Source organism: Lutjanus erythropterus, chromosome 6 (genome assembly GCF_056507025.1).
Source record: "Lutjanus erythropterus isolate fLutEry1 chromosome 6, fLutEry1.hap2, whole genome shotgun sequence".
In the NCBI taxonomy this organism is placed as follows: Eukaryota; Metazoa; Chordata; class Actinopteri; order Lutjaniformes; family Lutjanidae; genus Lutjanus; species Lutjanus erythropterus.
Genome location: NC_139322.1, coordinates 6,041,686 through 6,058,689, shown reverse-complemented (window position 1 = coordinate 6,058,689; position 17,004 = coordinate 6,041,686). Strand labels below are relative to the sequence as shown.

General features: G+C 39.9%; 2 protein-coding genes across 5 annotated transcripts in view; one reads left to right on the top strand and one right to left on the bottom strand.

Moving 5' to 3' along the window:
• The window catches only part of c1qtnf12 (C1q and TNF related 12), a 23,606-nt gene extending 15,410 nt beyond the window's left edge, over positions 1-8,196 (bottom strand). The window contains exons 1-2 of one of the 3 annotated variants that reach the window (XM_084720349.1): positions 8,091-8,196; positions 6,737-6,826 (exon numbers count right to left, since the gene is read on the bottom strand). In XM_084720349.1, coding sequence (XP_084576475.1) covers positions 6,737-6,826; positions 8,091-8,108 — 108 coding nt within the window. In that variant the 5' untranslated portion in view covers positions 8,109-8,196. Of the gene's footprint in view, positions 1-4,846; positions 5,993-6,736; positions 6,827-8,090 lie in introns of those variants that run through there. The other 2 variants (XM_084720348.1, XM_084720347.1) reach the window with 2 other exon arrangements.
• sdf4 (stromal cell derived factor 4) lies at positions 8,150-17,004 on the top strand. 2 transcript variants are annotated; one of them, XM_084720345.1, is made up of 7 exons: positions 8,150-8,450; positions 10,623-10,939; positions 12,715-12,851; positions 13,038-13,151; positions 13,271-13,429; positions 15,443-15,618; positions 16,237-17,004. In XM_084720345.1, exons 2-7 carry the CDS (start codon positions 10,629-10,631, stop codon positions 16,411-16,413), a joined length of 1,074 nt encoding a protein of 357 aa, XP_084576471.1. In that variant the 5' UTR covers positions 8,150-8,450; positions 10,623-10,628; the 3' UTR covers positions 16,414-17,004. The 2 variants fall into 2 exon arrangements, with proteins under 2 accessions (XP_084576471.1, XP_084576472.1); XM_084720346.1 differs by having other exon boundaries at positions 8,167-8,326.

Genomic DNA, 17,004 nt, shown 5'->3' with positions numbered 1-17,004 from the left:
TTCAAAATAAAGATCTTGGCTAGGTTTAGGCACCAAAAGTTCTTGGTTAGGTTTAGAAAAGGACTGCGGTTTGGACTAGACTAATTCCTGAAACAAAAACATTGACTATTGGTCTCACAAGGGGACTAAACTCAGGTCTCCTGTGTGAAAGTCCTGTGTTTGCCACCCAACCTTGACTTTCTGATTCTTTATATGTTTATACTACGTTCATCCTCATCACTTTGACTATTTCAGCTGACTGACACTGACATTTTTGAAATGTATAATGGACGCCAAAACAACAATTAAATTTACTTTGAACAGAATAGTTTGACATTTTGCAAAAAAAAAACAAAAAAAAAACACTTTCTTGCTAAGAGTTAGACAAGAGCATTTATACCACTTTTGTGTCTGTACAGTGAATATGAAGCTAGCAGGAGACTGTTAGCTTAGCATAAAAAAATGGAAAAAGGGGAAACAGCTAGCTGTCTGAAGGTAACAAAATCCATCAAATGTCAAATCTATAGCCCAGAAATTAAGGCATTATATATTGTTTGTTTAAGCCGTACAAAAAAAAAAATACAAAAACATCAGGTTTACTGAATTTAACACCCTGGATTTTGTTACCTTTGGACAGAGCCAGGCCAGATGTTTGCCCCAGATTCCAATCTTATGCTAAGCTAACCTAACATCTTGCCAACACTTTTTTGTTGTTGTTGTTGTTACAGGTAAGAGTATGTACGCATGTTTCCTAAAAAAAAAAGAAAAAAATCAGAAACATATGATAGATGCCAAAAGGAACAGTACCACATTTTGGGGGAAACGCTTCTTTGCTTTATTGCCAAGAGATGAGAAAACTGACACCACTCACATGTCTGCTAGCAGCAGACAGTTAGCTTAGCTTGGCATAAAAACTGAAAACAGGGAAAAAGCTAGCCTGGCTCTGTCGAGACCAAAAAACCAAAGTGTAAAAACATTACATTTATCCCATATTTGTTACATTTGGACAGAGCCAGGCTAGCTGTTTCCATCTACTGGCTGTAGCTTCATTTTTTTTACAGATAAGAGAGTGGTATCTCATCTAACTCTTGGCAAGAAAGTGAATGAGCGTATTTATTTCCCAAAATGTCAAACTACTCCGCTGACAGTAAATATAATTGTTTTTCCTCTCCTTTAATCTGACTGCTGCAGAGGAAATTTTATCATGAAATACTAATGTCATCTCTAGTGCAGAATTATTGTGATTTTCTTTAAGTGTACTTTATAGCACATCACATGCAGATACAGGATAAATCTGAAATACCATCCATCCTCCATTGTCAATAACAAAATAAAATGACCGCCCTATGTCGCCTAATCATCACTATAGTTGTGTATAGTTGTACTTGGAGCCATAGTTGACCAATGTACTGTTAAGTGTAGCAATAATTCTGAAATCATGGTTTCAGGAACATGACCAGCACATGATAAGAATCAGCCAAGATTAAGGGATTTCTATAAACCTGGCATCAATCTGAAGCTATTAAATGAAATAAAATCCAAATAAAACAGTCCCACCATGTCTGTGTGGTGAAAATACAACACTGTGGTTTATTTTACTTTCAGATTTCAGATGTAATGATAAAACGCTGTTTATTATTTGTTTCTTTTTCACTCAGTTTCAGCTAACTTCATTAGGTAATTTGAATATTTATGTGTGTTAAAGTGTAATCGTTTCAATTATCTGATAAGTTCACTATCATGCAAGACAGACTACAGGTAGTTCACACCATCAAGCAGTGCATGAAATGTGTGTGCTCCCACAGTGGCGCTGTTCCCTGTGGGACTCGGTCTTGTCTCTTATGTGAAGGTTGATCCAAAAGGTCCCACACACTGCTGCATTAATCATCACTGGGGATGAGAGAGAGGAAACAAAAACCCTCGCCTCGGGCTAAACCCAGCCATTACTCAACACACCAGGCGTGATGTTTGACTTGACTCCCTCAATTACAGCCATCACAGATCCCTCGCTGCTCTCGACAATGACAGATTCCTCTCATCTTCAGAGTGGAGCGCAATGAGACTCACACATACATGCACCTTTGACATTCGGCTCTAAAATTGTACGACGTGATGATTCACAGAGATCAGAGTTGTTTGAAATGTGCTTCAGTTATCATCTCATTAAAAAAATTCCTCTCACAGCACAACTCCACACCTCACTATTGTGATCACTTTCAAATGGAAAATCTCCCGAGGAATGCAGTGTACGACTGCACGCTGCCAACAGCCCACACACGGGATTGGTCAGATAGAAAAGTGAATGCCATCATAAGAACTGTTTCCACTGTTTCCACTGGGCACAAGGGAAAAACATGTAAATGTGGAGTGTAAATGTTTGGCTTGTTTGAGAACACAAATTTCTTGCCAAGACGGCTCCAATGGACATGTTGTTTTCTCTGGGACCTAACAGATGTGTAATAGGATAAACTTACAAACTACCCAAGAAAAGAAACCACTTTTCATGGTGTGTGGCATTTTTTTTTTCTTATACAGAAACCTGGATGGGGTGGCACCAACAAATGCGACCTTGAGTACAACCACTTCCACAGATGTCAAGCTTAAAGCTCAGGTTCTCATCAGAGGTGACAATGTTTGGCAAAGACACTATCTGGCATAACACTGAGTCTTAAGAGTGATTATGTCATTACCTTCTGATTGTGGGAGATGAGATGAAAAGAATGTTAGAGAGGGAGGCACAGGGGGCTAATCCTCGCCGAGGTGTTCTCTTTCAGGACCCTTTCTATGGGGCTTTGTGAGGGGCTTACACGGCATGCTGCCCCAGTTTTCGGGGCCGCACCGCCCCTATCGGATGTCCCAGACACAGCGGAGTCAGACTAGGCCTGTGAATGACAGAATCAATGGGCTGGGAACAACATCGCCATAGGTCTTTAAATATCTGCCCACCTAACTTTCCCAGGAGTTACATCATGGCAGCAGGCCTGTGAGGGACCTCAGGGGAAACAGTCTGGGTCGACTCAGAGGAGTGAGATCCCGGTGGGGTGCAATCTTCAGCAGGCTTGAGGGTTGACACAAGGTCATCCTTCATAGCCTCTGCTTTTACAGGGCAAACCAAGTCAAATAAACACCGCCAGGCCGCAACCACCTACAATGTGTTCTTAAAGATACAAAGGAGACCTCACTGCTCGGTTTCGTGGGGGGAAAAAAACGTGGTGAAGGTTACGGTTAGGATTCCAGAGGCTGCTGGCTGCTGGTAGGAGCTGAAGGCTGGTATATAGGGCAGTGAGAGTTATATGAGAATGCCAACATAATGGGTGGGCTGAAAGCAAAACAAATAGCCTGTTGGAAAAGCCTCGCAAATATGCAACACCAGCAATAAACCAATAAATAACAGAGTCAAGGGCCAACTGTTGCTCCTGAAAATGGAATCACACCACTGTAATGCAGCTCTGTTGGAGGAGTGCGTTTCTAATGAAAACAACGCTGGTTCTTCAGTATTTTCCACTTGTTGTCATAGTAACAATTCTCTCTAAACTCTAAATGTTTTATTTTTCAGTTATTGTGTTTATAACTTCATTTCCTGCTGCAGAGACAAGGTGTATACATAACTTATCTCCTTCTGCCAAATACATGAAAGTTCACTCCATCCTGATTTGTTCACATAGTCTGGAAAATTGGTGACAGACACCCGCAGCGCGCACTAATTGATGCATTGATCAGCCTTTAGATGTCCACATTCCTGGCATACCTCTGGAACTCATCCATTTAGTGTTTCACACATTTTGGTCCGTCTCACTGTCTGAGGCTTGACCCAGAGGGGCACACCTGTCCTGTCCTAGTTTTTACCTTTGCCACAATTTATCTGCCCTGCATATTGCCTGTGCTGACAAGAAAACTGCACATATCTTACATATCTGCAGGCTGACTTCAAACTTTAATGTGCACCACTGCTTTTATATATGCAATATTATCATAAGGACATGTGACAGGTATGAGGGCATCACTTTGTGATGGAAAATTATGAAAAAAACTTTTTAAATGGATTTAAACATATGCGATTTTTGCAATATAAAGGAGGGTTATTATGAGGTCAAAGCAGATAATTACAGCAAATTGGGGAAAACAAGTTCATAACAGCGCATTCAAAGGACTTAGCCAAGGCTAGCCTACTACAGAGGCGACAATACAAAAATACTCAGCATAAAATGCAAAATAACATCAACAGCATAAGTGGGCTAACAGGGATTCATTACATCACATCTTCCACACCATGCCAATCAATTGTACAATGCCAGTATCACATCTACTGTAGAAAGCGCCAGCTCATGCCAGTCAACTGAGTGATAACAACATCCAAACTCAGTGCCCTAAAATATGACAAAACAGAAACAACTGAAGGAATAATGTTAACAATGTAAGCTAAAGATAATAACTCGACTTTACCTTTAGATTAAGTTAACATTTCTTGGTACAAGCAATTTTTCAGAATATTTTAACCAACTAGAAAAGTCAGCTTCACTAAAAATTGCACTGTGAATTCTGGATGTTGAAAAGCTGAAACTAAATTGTACTGATGGATTTTAAAGTTCAATAATGTCAATAATCTATGAAAGTTGTAGAACTTTTTAAAGATTCTTGAAAAGCTGATGCTGAACTGAATTGCTGGCTTTAATTGGTATAAAGCAGCAGGTGAGAGAGTATCAATAGTTGGAAAAAAGGCAAAGTGTGCTGTAAGCTGGAAGCTAAATTGAATTACTGGCTTTAAAGTGATGGGGAGAAAACTGGCGTGCCCCCAGTGTGAAAGACACCTACAGACAATTTAAAATGTATGCATTTAATTGTTACATTAGAGAGTTTTAGTCACTACCTTGATGCTTCCACCGACCTCTTCACTGTTGGACAGAGTAGCGTTGTAGGTCTCTGTGTGTTGTGGGGTGGTCTCCTTTGGCCTCTTTCTCTCTTTCTTGGCATCCACCCCATCCAGAAGGACACACTGAGTCCAAAACACTGCAGCCACCACTGCCAGAGGCCCAGCCCCACACCACATCTTCACACTGGTTTTCAATCAGCACCAGAGTCCCTGCAGAAACAACCTGAATCTTGTGCCAAGGACCAGACAGAAGCTGAGGATGCCCACAAGGCTCACAGACACAAAGTCCTAACGGGGTAGAAGGAGACCAGAGGAATGCAGCTTCAGGGACTCCCTGTCCAAGAGACTGTCAGACTGACTGCTGCCGCCGTTGCTCCCCTTCTTGATGAGCTCTCAGCCAGCACAACGTTGCAGGGGCACTGTTAACTCTAGCCAGAAAGCCAGGAGGCTTACTCAACTATGAAATGTGTCAAGCAGAATGGTCCACGGGAATGACAGATCGGCGCAGATCTGACAGCAAATAAACCCATTAGTGAGATTTTTCACGCTTTCTGCTCTGTTGGGGGGTGAGGTGTAGAAGAGGGGGGGGGGTACAGGGGGCAAAAGAAGAGGCAGCAGAGAGGAGGGGCGTCCGAAGCTGAGGGTGGGCTAGAGATGGATGGCAATATTCCCTCTTTCCCCCCGCGCTCTCCTGCTGTTTCTCACACTGAGCAGTGGATCCAGTCTCCAGCAAAGTTGTGCGGTGGCTGGAAAAGCTGCAAGATCCACAAGAGTTGGGCTTTCATCAAAAGATGCAGTTCGGCGTTCAAATCAATCTGTCTGTCCGCACGGCACGTACCAGCGGAGATGCAGCCCAACAGGAGATGGATGAGGTCCAGTTTCGATCTTTGCCCAGCCGCCTTCCTTCTTGTTCCTCACAGATATCAGAAAACATAAAAGTTCACAGGTAGCTCTTCTGCCTCTGCCTGATATAACTCAGGTGCTCCCTTCTAACTCTCCCAACAAGTCAAGTCCAAGGCCACGTGCAACTTTCACATCAGAGAGCTGTGATTTGTTGTGTAGTAGGTCCGTTGCTCTCCCTGTCCCTCTGGTCTCAGTTGCTCGTTTGCTCTGACTGAGCTTACAGGAGGGCTCAGAGTGGAGTTTTATCATCACCCTTTCTCCCTCCCGCTTCTCTTTCTCCCCCTCTCCCTCCACTCCCTCTCCCTGTCTCTCCTCTCCCTTGCCTCTATTGGCAACCTTACTGGCTTATTCAGCTCTGTTTTATCTCATAGATGAAATGCTCAAGCTGAAGAGGTTCTTTGGCAGACAAGTTGGCTGTGTGTATAAAGTCGTGTATCTGTCTGAGAGTGTCTGTCATTTTGGCTCAATATTAGCCTACTCTACCAAAGCCCTGTGTTTAGATCCAAGCAAGAAATATAAATGCACTTTTTGGGACCTTAAGGCATTATCTTGTGTAATCTGCTGCTTGAAAACCTCCAAGGAATCCTGACTTTGCCATGTACAGTGCAAGCCAAATTTGTTTTATTCCATTTTGATGTTCAGTAAAATGTCTCACTTTTCTTGGATGCCCTTTTAGAAAAAGATTTGAAGTTAATATTTGTATTTCAAGTAGTGTAAATTGCAGGTTTCAGTAAATAACATATGATGTGAACAAATTGTCAGTGTCTGTGTTCCTACAATCAGCTCATTTGTCTAAAAGGTATCCAGCCCTCTCATACTCTTATTAGGATAAATAACATGTTAGACCATGAGTGCCTACCAGATTTTTTTTTAACTTCACAACTTAAACTTTGAGACTGTTTGACTGGTCGACTTGCTGTTATTACATTTTAACACAGTGCCACCCAGAGGCAGAAGCTTGCATTACAAATGCCTAACCAGTACCTTTCCAGTATGGCTCCATTCTGGTGCCATACTAGTTCCTGTATCCGCTGGCTCATCTGTCTGAAAACACTGCAGCAGCCAACAGTCAAGCTGGCCAGAGGGAAACACAACAAAACAGGAAATTGGGCAATGTTTTTTTTTTTCAAACAAGACGACCATGTTTTCATGTGTGCTTTTTGTGCATCAATGCCCTACTTTGTCCCTCATCAACCATTTATTACTCTAGCTAACTATTTAAGCTTAACATTTACCCACACTTTTTTTCTATTTCACAGGAAAGTGTTAACATATTTCTTTCTTGTAACTTTTTAGTTGTGTAATTAATGTACTCTGAAGAAAAGAACAGAACTCGGAAGTTACAGTTAATTTCCATATCCTGTCTATAAAAAAGACAGACCACATGAGGAAATGTGTGTCTGCTGCATCTGTGTCCGTCTTCTTCAAAATGACAAAATCCCTATTGGTAGTATATGATACTTTAAAGTAGGATCATCTATTAAAAGTTCATTGGCAGAATTGGGTCTTTTGGACTGGAGTCCACTATGATCCCAATACATTGGTATTTTTAAAAAGCACAAAGTAAAAAAAAAAACACATAAAAAAAACAATAGGATGTAACAATACATTAAATATCACAATATCACAATAAAGAAAATGTCTCAATACTGTCTGTACCGAGCAGTGAAAATATCTACCATGATATTATATAGTTAACTACTTTATTTTGTTATTTTTATTTTGTAACTGGACTTTAAGTGACTGCTGCAGTGTTTCTGTTTTACAGTTGTATAAACACAGCTGGCTACTTCCATTTCATTTTGCTTCATATTTCCAATAAAAGAAAAGCAGCATTTTAAGTTAAAAGTAAGAATGATTTATACAAACAAAAAATGCTGCACACATCAAATGTATTATTTTAAAAAGTACTTTTTAAATTCAAGTCATCATTTTCTTTGTTTTTTTTAATATTATTTAACACAGACTTTTTACTGTATAATTTAAAATACCATCAGTTTTTGGTTTTGTTACATCCCTAGATGTGATTAGGGATAAATTCATTGATAAAGTCATTAACTACTGGACTGATAGAATAAAGCACCTGTGAGGCACTGATTCCTAAACATTTTTCTGGCATGCCCCCCCTTTCAGAAGCAATAAAAATTTGTGCACTCCACAGTTTAGTCTGTCAAATCAGAATTCCCTTGTTTTCAAATTAGTTGTGCAACTCCAAAATGTTTCCATCAACCCTTTGTCAATGTTATCCTTTGGATACACCCCTGGTTGCCCACAGAGCTTCAGTATGAATCTTACTTTGAAAGTGCTGACCGGAAGTCTAACATGTGCGTGTTGTTACCTTAACATAATTCATCATAGCCAGGTTAGCCTAGCTGCTAGCCAGCAACCAGTAACTGACAGGTTGTGTGAATTAACGCTAACTGGAACATCGTCAGGGGTTTTCCCGTCGTCCCGTCTTTCTTCTGTGGTGTTTTCAGACAGAGCCGTCCCACAGCCTGGAGTGGGTGTTGTTGTGGGAGAGCCACGTGTACAGGAACTGGAATCTGACAGCTTGCCTGACTTGAAACACCGCAGGTCTGTAATAGTGGGAAGTCCAGCTACCATTAGCTAGTCAGCTGCCTGGTACTTATACTGCGGCAGCTAGTCGTCTCTCATTTCCAAACTCGCCTGAACTTCTCCACAGTGTCGTGCTCGGACGGTAGGTCGTTCTCTGAGAGCATCGTCTTCTTTCACCACTTATATTTAGACTATTTACTGACACCCACCGGCGCTAACCTATAGCGTTAATGTATTATTAGCCTGCTTGTGTTAGCCACTTAGCTAGCACAGTCAACTGCGGTGTCAAATAATTCGAATGACGTGACGAGGCTCGCGAGCTAACTGTTATTTACTTTAAGAAACTGTGGCCTTATAAGCACATAGCGTTAGACTAATTACTGCCGGTAAATTACGATAAAGTGGGTAATGTGAGCATAGTTAGATTAACATAAATAAATAGCGATGTAAAGGTGTGACAGTGAAGTCTTGGTCATAACCTTATGTATCAGATCACATCTCGTTACTTCACGTTTGTTTTACGATGTTGAAATTGCCTGTGAACCTGCCTTTTACTGTGTTTGATAGTCGGTGTGGATTAACGTGCGTTTGTTTTGATTTGACCGCCCATATTTGCGAATTCCTGGTTGTTAAAGGTTTTTGTTGACACTAGCTGTTCTGATCCTACAATATTCTCAGGATTATTGCATCCTCGTGAATTTCTCGTATCTGAAGTCGTGTAAGTACAGAGAACGGTTGACGTAAACGGGATTTTCCGTGAGGGTCCGGTGGGTGTGTTGTACAGAAAATCCCATTGGACGTGAACGCCGCATTAAAGATGAGGCAGTAGTATCTGCAAGTGATGATGTGTACCAACATTATCTTTGATAGTTTGTGTCTGTATAGGGATGGGCAATATATCGATATATAGTTAGATATATAGTTATATCGTGATATGGCGCAGGTGTTGTCTTTTCTTGGTTTAAAGGCTGAATTACAGTAAAGTGATGTAATTTCTGTTCTGGCTATTGTAATATTTGCCACTTAGCCATTACGTCTACATTACTGATAAAAAAGCACATTGTTTTAATATTTTGTGAAAGCACCAATAATCATCATCCCTAAAATATTGTTGCGGTAGCAATATTTAGGTATTTGGGGGAAAAAAAAAAAGATCGTGATATTTGATTTTGTCATATCACCCAGCAATAATGTAACAGACTTCCATATTTTAGAATACACAACATGTTCCCAGTGATGGCTTACATCATCAGTAGTTATCATTATATCACCCAGGCTTAGGTTGGTACCTTTATTTTAGGAGTTAGCTCACATAACCCAGGGTGGAAGTTAAAAAAAATACAGCTACTCAAGTCTCTTTAGTGTTTTAGCATTTTTCAGCTTATTGTTTTTGTTTTGTTATGTTTGCATCATTACTGTTTTGGTTCAGTCTCACTGAACTCATTAAGCCTGTTTCCAGCAGCAGTAGGAATGTGAAAGACGCTCGTAACGATTTACAACTACTCACCTTTAGGGGTGTAAGAAAATAATGATAATGTTAAGTATTGCAATAGCATGTTTGGTGATACTGTATTATGGTGATACATGCAAAAATTCCTGGCAGTGGTTATTTTTGTGCTGTAAATACAAAAGTTTGGCAGCTGGACTTCAGAACTAAAGAAGCCTCTTGGATGAGAGACAAAACGTATTCAAGAACTCTACCAAGTCCAGTTGCCTATGATGACCTTTTCTATGAACACCATGACCTGGATGACTGAGAATCTTCAGTTATCATTTAAAAGGAAACCATTTGAATTCAAATTTGATGAATGTGCTTATGCAGTGGTGTGTTCTTTAAGCTATGACAGTTTAAAATTAGGTATAAAAATAGCAGTATTTTACTGTGCTTACAATACTGCAGTATATCACAATATATTGAATCAAAATGCCTGTGTCATATTAGGTATCTTATCTCCACATTCTTGCCAATACACAGCCTGACTCACCTTACACAGGGATCCTCAAATTACGGCCAAAGTGCAAAAACATTTTGTGCAGCCCCTGAACATGACGTGAAAGGCAGACATAGAAGGCTGACATCTCTACAGACAATAAATCATAAATGATAACTCTGCAACCAACAGCAAAAAAACTAGATGGATAAACAGCACTACAGGTCATGGGATAAATATATATTTTTGATTTTGGGGTTTACTGTCCCTTTAAACATCAATGGTTAAAAGAAAACAACAAAAAAATAAAAAATCAGACATTACTTGTAGTTCACTTTCAGCGCACATAACTAACCTTTGCTTTTACATTTACCCTTCTATAGGCAGTCATGGCTGTTCAGAGAAAACTGTGGTGCAGAAACCTCCTAGCTGTGACTCTGCTTTTCTGTATCCTGCTCCAAACCATCGATGTGCATGCACGGCCAGCCAACATGTCATCCTCTAAGGACAAGTCCCCACCAAGCAAGGATGAGAACGAGATTCTTCCCCCGGACCACCTGAACGGGGTGAAGATGGAGATGGATGGCCACCTCAATAAGGACTTCCATCAGGAGGTGTTCCTGGGCAAAGAGATGGAGGAGTTTGAAGAGGATTCAGAGCCAAGGAGGAACAGGAAGAAGCTCATTGATATTTTCACCAAGTAAGACAAGTTTTTAATCATTTTGTCTATCTCAGCCAGGTGTTCCAGCATTCCTGTGCGACATGTTTGAGTACCGCTGCTGATCAGATTCTTGAGATGCCACCAGAACAAGTCTGGGTGGGGATGCAGGACTTGAAATGCTAAACATCTGATCAGCATCTGATGTAGGCTAGTCTAGAGGTGTAACCAAAAAATATACAACATGCTGTGATCACTATAATAACTGATAGCTCATCACTGTTATGAGAAGTTGAAGGTGTGTTAGATAAACTTTGGGTGTGTCCCAACAACGTGATACTGCAGAACACACAGGATGAGAACATGAACTGAGTATTTTAACCTCAGTATTATTTTCTTCGAGTCATTTTCCTCTTTTTGAGGGCAGAATCCAGCTAGAGGAAAAAAAAGACTCACCTAAAAACAAGCATGAGCCAATATGTAAGAGAACCAGTGTACTGAGAGAAAGAATGCTCTAACTTTGGAAAAAAAAACTGTGCTAGCTATGCAAATATTTCTCTGAAAAGTCAACTATAGAGGAAGTATTCAGGTTCTTGACTGTGTAGCCCGACCAGAATTTATCAGAGCCCAGCTAGTGTTTATCTATGTGGTGTCTGGGCTAACTCCTCAACAAAACAAACAGCTACTCCTAAAAATAATAAGTTAAAATAGTTTCTGTTAACATTACTGTTATCTAATATAGGTAAGTGCAAGTTCAATGAGACCTGGCTTGAGAACATGTATTAAATTGCATTCAGAATGGTCTTAAAATGGTCCCAAAAAGTATTAAATTTACTTCGTCGAAACCTGCAGAAACCCTGTAATGTTTAAGCTCCATTTCCCCCTTGTAGGTGGTTGAGGTGAAGCTAATTTTGAATTATTTTATGTGGAGCTGCAGCAAATGTTTATTTTCATGATGGTTATTCTCTTGATCTCTTGATCATTTGATTTATTTTATACTCTAGCCACAATTAAACAGAGCTTGAAGTGACACCTTCAGATGTCTTATTTTCTCTGACCAACAGTCCAGACCTCAAAAATATTCTGTTTACTGCAATTTAAGACAAAGAAAAGTATCTGATTGTCATGAGAAATAGCTCAAAACAATTAATCAACTTATCAAAAAGCTCGCTGATTTTGTTTAATTGTTTAAGGTAAATGTTTTCTGTACTACTGGGTGGTTTAGTTTTTTCACAATGCATCATGTTTTAAAAGTTCTTCACCTGAATTATATGTAAACTTATGATTTTTAAAGTCAGCAGTAACAGCTTTCAAGTAACTGTGGAATAAAAAAAAAGTACAACAAAGCATAATATGTCCCTCTGAAATGTATTTGAGTAGAAGTCTGTTGAAATAGAAATATCAAGTACAGTATCCATTCCACCAGTGAGCACAGTATACAGTTAAAAAGGCAGTGTGCCATTGTTATTTCAGGGAATAATGACAGAGGAAATGACGCTGCATACTTTTAAACTAATCCCTCTCTTTGACTTGATAAATGTCATTTTCTAGGAAGAAATGCACTTGATAAATCCTCACTATTCTTCACTTGTTTTACCTTAAATGGTAAAGAAGTGTCAGTGATAAAGGGTTGACTGCCTGTCAGGTTTAAACAAAAGTGCTAGATTGGACATGAGCCAGACAGTTAAAATACCACGTGGGTTGTTACAGCTAATGGTATAAAATTAGAGGTTTAATGGAGCAGTGACAGTGTTAATGGTCAATAACTCACACTAAATTAGCAGCTCATTTCTTTTTTAAATTCTCTCTCCTCACAGAGTTGATTTCAACAAGGACAGGAGTGTGAGCGCCAAAGAGATGCAGCGCTGGATTATGGAGAAGACGGAGGAGCACTTTCAGGAGGCCATGGTGGAGAACAAGAACAGTTTCCGTGCTGTAGACCCAGACGGCGACGGTGAGAGAGTGCATGTGCAGAAAAACACATTTGCTTAAAATTCAAACCACACGGTCTGCTTTCAAGTCCTGTCAGGCTCATGGCCTGTGTGGGTCATGTTGCAACACTGTGCTGTAAAGGTCAGAAACTAATTAATATTTCCTGTTCAGCTGATACTAAAATTCCCAATTCGTGTTTTGTCTATAGGTCACGTGACGTGGGATGAATACAGAGTCAAATTTCTGGCCAGCAAAGGTTTCAATGAGAAGGAAATTGCTGAGAAAATAAAGAATAATGAAGATCTGAAACTGGATGAGGAAAGTAAGTACAAAACTAATATTTCCAAGAATATTTTGGACTGTGTGCTGCAGATATGTAATTAAAATGTGTCTCAGCAACAACACTACTAGGTTAAATCTTTCTTATCTTCATCGTTGCAGCTCAGGAGGTTTTGGAAAGCCTGAAGGACCGCTGGTTTCAGGCTGACAACCCCCCAGCTGACCAGCTGCTGAATGAGCAGGAGTTCCTGTCCTTCCTGCATCCTGAGCACAGCAGAGGCATGCTCAAATACATGGTCAAGGAGATTGTGCGAGACTTAGGTACATTTTACTTACTCACCCAATATCTGAAATATCTGTCTTCTTTAATCTATCTTAACACCACACTGACATGTTATGATCTTCAGCAAACTTGTGAGCAAACAGCAGCTTATTTACACATCCATGTACAGAGCGGCATTAGCATTAAGAGTCATATTCTGGCTGTGCGATGACTGTAAGTCCAATATTGACTCTCTTGTTACTTCTTATTGGCTCTCCATCAAAACTCCTGAGGCAAATATCTGTCTCCTTAGTTGCTAAAATCTACAATCCAAGGTTCACCGGCACTTCGCTAACCTTGTTTGTGAAGTATATTGCTCAGATTAGGTATATTTTATTGTCCTACAACATCACATGCAGTATATGCATAAAACATAGGTCATACATACAGACACTGTACATAAACACGCTTAAATTCACATGTTCAGTGTTCAACAGTAGTTCTTTAAAATAAGGAAGGTAAAGAGACACAACCCTACTAACACAAAGTCATTGCAGGAGTGTAGTTGTAACATAACTTTTGCAACATGTGACTTTGTAGGAACCTACCAAGTGAAATTCCACTTTCACTTTACTTAGAATGTTGTCTGTATGTTGTCCCAGTGTTTCACCACTATTTGGAGATGTTAGGATGTTTTAGCAGTGTTGCAGCAACATTATATAAAGTACAAGAAACGTCATACAGAGGACATTGAACAGATGCTGCAGAAATACTACAGAATACATGTTACATTGTAACATTTCAACAAAGTAGCAACAACTAATGGTAACATTGTAAAAGCAATGATGTTCTAAAATCACAAATGATTCGTCACAATTGAAGTGTTGCAGGGACATACTGTGTTTATAGGGAATAATTAAACCAACTATGATCAAACTAGATAATAAATAATCAGAGTGCAATATCTAAAAATCATAAAATTCTGTTACTTGTTGCTATTAAATATTTTGATGGAGGATGGAATGAATTAATTTTTGTACCAGTTTAGTCTGAAATTTGGCATCCTGAAACGTCGGCCTAAAGGCAACACCTGGAGTTCTGGGTTCAGAATGTGTTATGAGAGCGCTGAGAATGAACTAAGACAGTAAAGTTGCAGGCTGTAAAACCAAAATGCATCCATATAGTTGAAGGAAGAGGTTAAAAGTGCTTCAGCCGACTCACAAGAACTGCAGGCCTGTCCGACGCTCTCAAGGGTGAGATGCTCTTGTCACTGGAAATATTTGGAAGATTGGCTAAAATAGCACTGGAGCAAACGGACTCAGGCGGCAAACGTTTCAACATGCTGTGGCAGAAAACATGCACGTAGTTTTTAAATATCATTGTCTTCTGTGTTTACATGCAGAAAGAGTTTTGTTTGTCAGATCATTTGACCTGGTTTGATGTGCATGTAAATATCGAAACTTAGTGTGGCTCATTTGGTATTAAACAGGTTAGTTGGTGGTGTAAAAATCTTCCTACTTCCTACTCACTTTCGAATCATGTCAGCACAGACAAGTTCTGCAGAGGAGGAGTTATTGCCACTTGTTTGCCACAGACAAAGAGTAGAAAGTGATATGAAGTCAAAGTTATATTGTACACTTGAGGGCTGCAACTAACAATTATTGTCATTATCCTTTATTCAGTGGCATCTTTGAATTGATTGTTTTTGTCTGAAAAACAGCTCAAACCCAAAGAGGTTGAAATTTTCCTTCAAAAATGATTTACACAATCAGCAGAGCTGTTGCTGATGATTTTTTCCCCAATCTATTAATCAACCTATTGTTTCAGCTCTAGTTTGCATCTTTGACAAAACACCATTACATCCCCATAAGATCATTGTGACAAGCAGCACTTAATCTGTTCTCTATCAGTAAATATCTCATCTTTTTTTGTAATAATTATTGAGGATGTGTATATTTAATGTTAAGATGGTACATTTTGTGCCCTATGTGATGTGATGATGAGGCCCATTATGAGAATGTATTCAACAGATACAAGGGAAAAATCACATGTTCATTGTGCTCTGCTTTTAGACCAGGATGGTGATAAGAAACTGACACTGTCAGAGTTCATCTCTTTACCTGTGGGCACCGTGGAGAACCAGCAGGCTCAGGACATCGATGACGACTGGGTTAAAGAGAGGAAGAAGGAGTTTGAGGAGGTTATTGATGCAGACCGTGACGGCATTGTAACCATGGAGGAACTAGAGGTGAGAAGTCCCTTTCCTCATATTTTTGTTGATATGATATTCTTTTTTTGATACTTAATATTTGTTGCACAGTTCACCCCAAAACCAAAAATACATAATTTTCCTCTTACCTGTAGAGCAGTTTATCCATCTGGATTGTTCTGGTGTGAATAGTCCACGAGTAGATGCACGATTCTTTCTATGTGGTGAAACAGTTGGTGATTGTAGTTCAGTAGAAAGAAAGTAGTTCCTATGTGAAACTGCTCACAACAAGGTCTGTGGATTATCTTGAGTATTGGGTCAAGATTTCTGGAAAGAGACACTGATGTTGAGTTTTTCAAATGCATTTTATTGTGCTTTGACCACCTCAAGCCACCTCGAGCAGCATCTAGTTCCATTGTATTCGAGAGAAGGCAGAGAAGACATCCGATATCTGCCAAACTCTGCAACTTGTACCAGAACAATCTAGAAGGAAAATATGTTATTTTGACTTTCGGATAAACTGACCTTTTAACTACTCTGTTGAGCAACTTAAAATATTTTAGTAGACTGACAACAAAGATTTATAAAACACATAATTCGTTTTTGATCTGTGCCATCAGCCTTCTTCTTCTGGTGTATTTTCTCATGTGGCTGCAGGAGTACATGGACCCGATGAATGAGCACAACGCTTTGAACGAGGCCCGGCAGATGATTGCCGTCGCAGATGAAAACCAGAATCATAATCTGGAGCTGGACGAGATTCTCAAGTACAGCGAATACTTCACGGGCAGCAAGCTCATGGATTACGCCAGAAATGTTCATGAGGAGTTCTGAAGACAAATGCATCCTCCTCCCCCCTCCTCACCTCTACATCTGCTTCAGGGACAAGCCTGAGAGGAGGGGGGGCAGGCAACCTAATGATAGGATGATCTAGTGTGCAATTATGTGTGTAAAAGTCTCACCGGCCTCTTTCACTGCTGCCTAAAATTAAAACATCCCTCCTCCAGCCCTGGACTGTCTGCCAGCCATCAAAGTTAACATGGTCTGCCTTCTGTGTGCCATTGGACGTTTTGACTTTTAAATGTTGGGCTTTTCCATGAATTTGAGGCACCGCAGCAACTCTAAATCGATGTGTGTTATATTGTGAAATGTGTGTATATGAGGAATTTTAACCCTTGGCTAGATTTTTCATTCCCGGTGCAGTGGTGAGAGAGACTGCGCAGCTACGCGAACTGTTTGTTCTGCAGGATCCGTTGTTTTTAGCTGGGGAGTCTGTATACTGTGTAAATATTCACTGTTCACAAACCAATGCCTCTGTCACAGAGAAGAGCAGAGAAAAGAAATCGCCCATTCTTGAGAAGTGGGACAAGTCATACCTTACCACAAAAACATTAAAACATTATTAATAACAACTCTCTAATTACA

Bases quoted from the DNA above. Each gene is read 5' to 3' on its own strand.
- sdf4 (XM_084720345.1), top strand. From the start codon at position 10,629: ATGGCTGTTCAGAGAAAACTGTGGTGCAGAAACCTCCTAGCTGTGACT. The intron at 10,940-12,714 runs GTAAGACAAGTT...CTCTCCTCACAG, and splicing joins CTCATTGATATTTTCACCAA to AGTTGATTTCAACAAGGACA. The intron at 12,852-13,037 runs GTGAGAGAGTGC...TTTTGTCTATAG, and splicing joins TGTAGACCCAGACGGCGACG to GTCACGTGACGTGGGATGAA.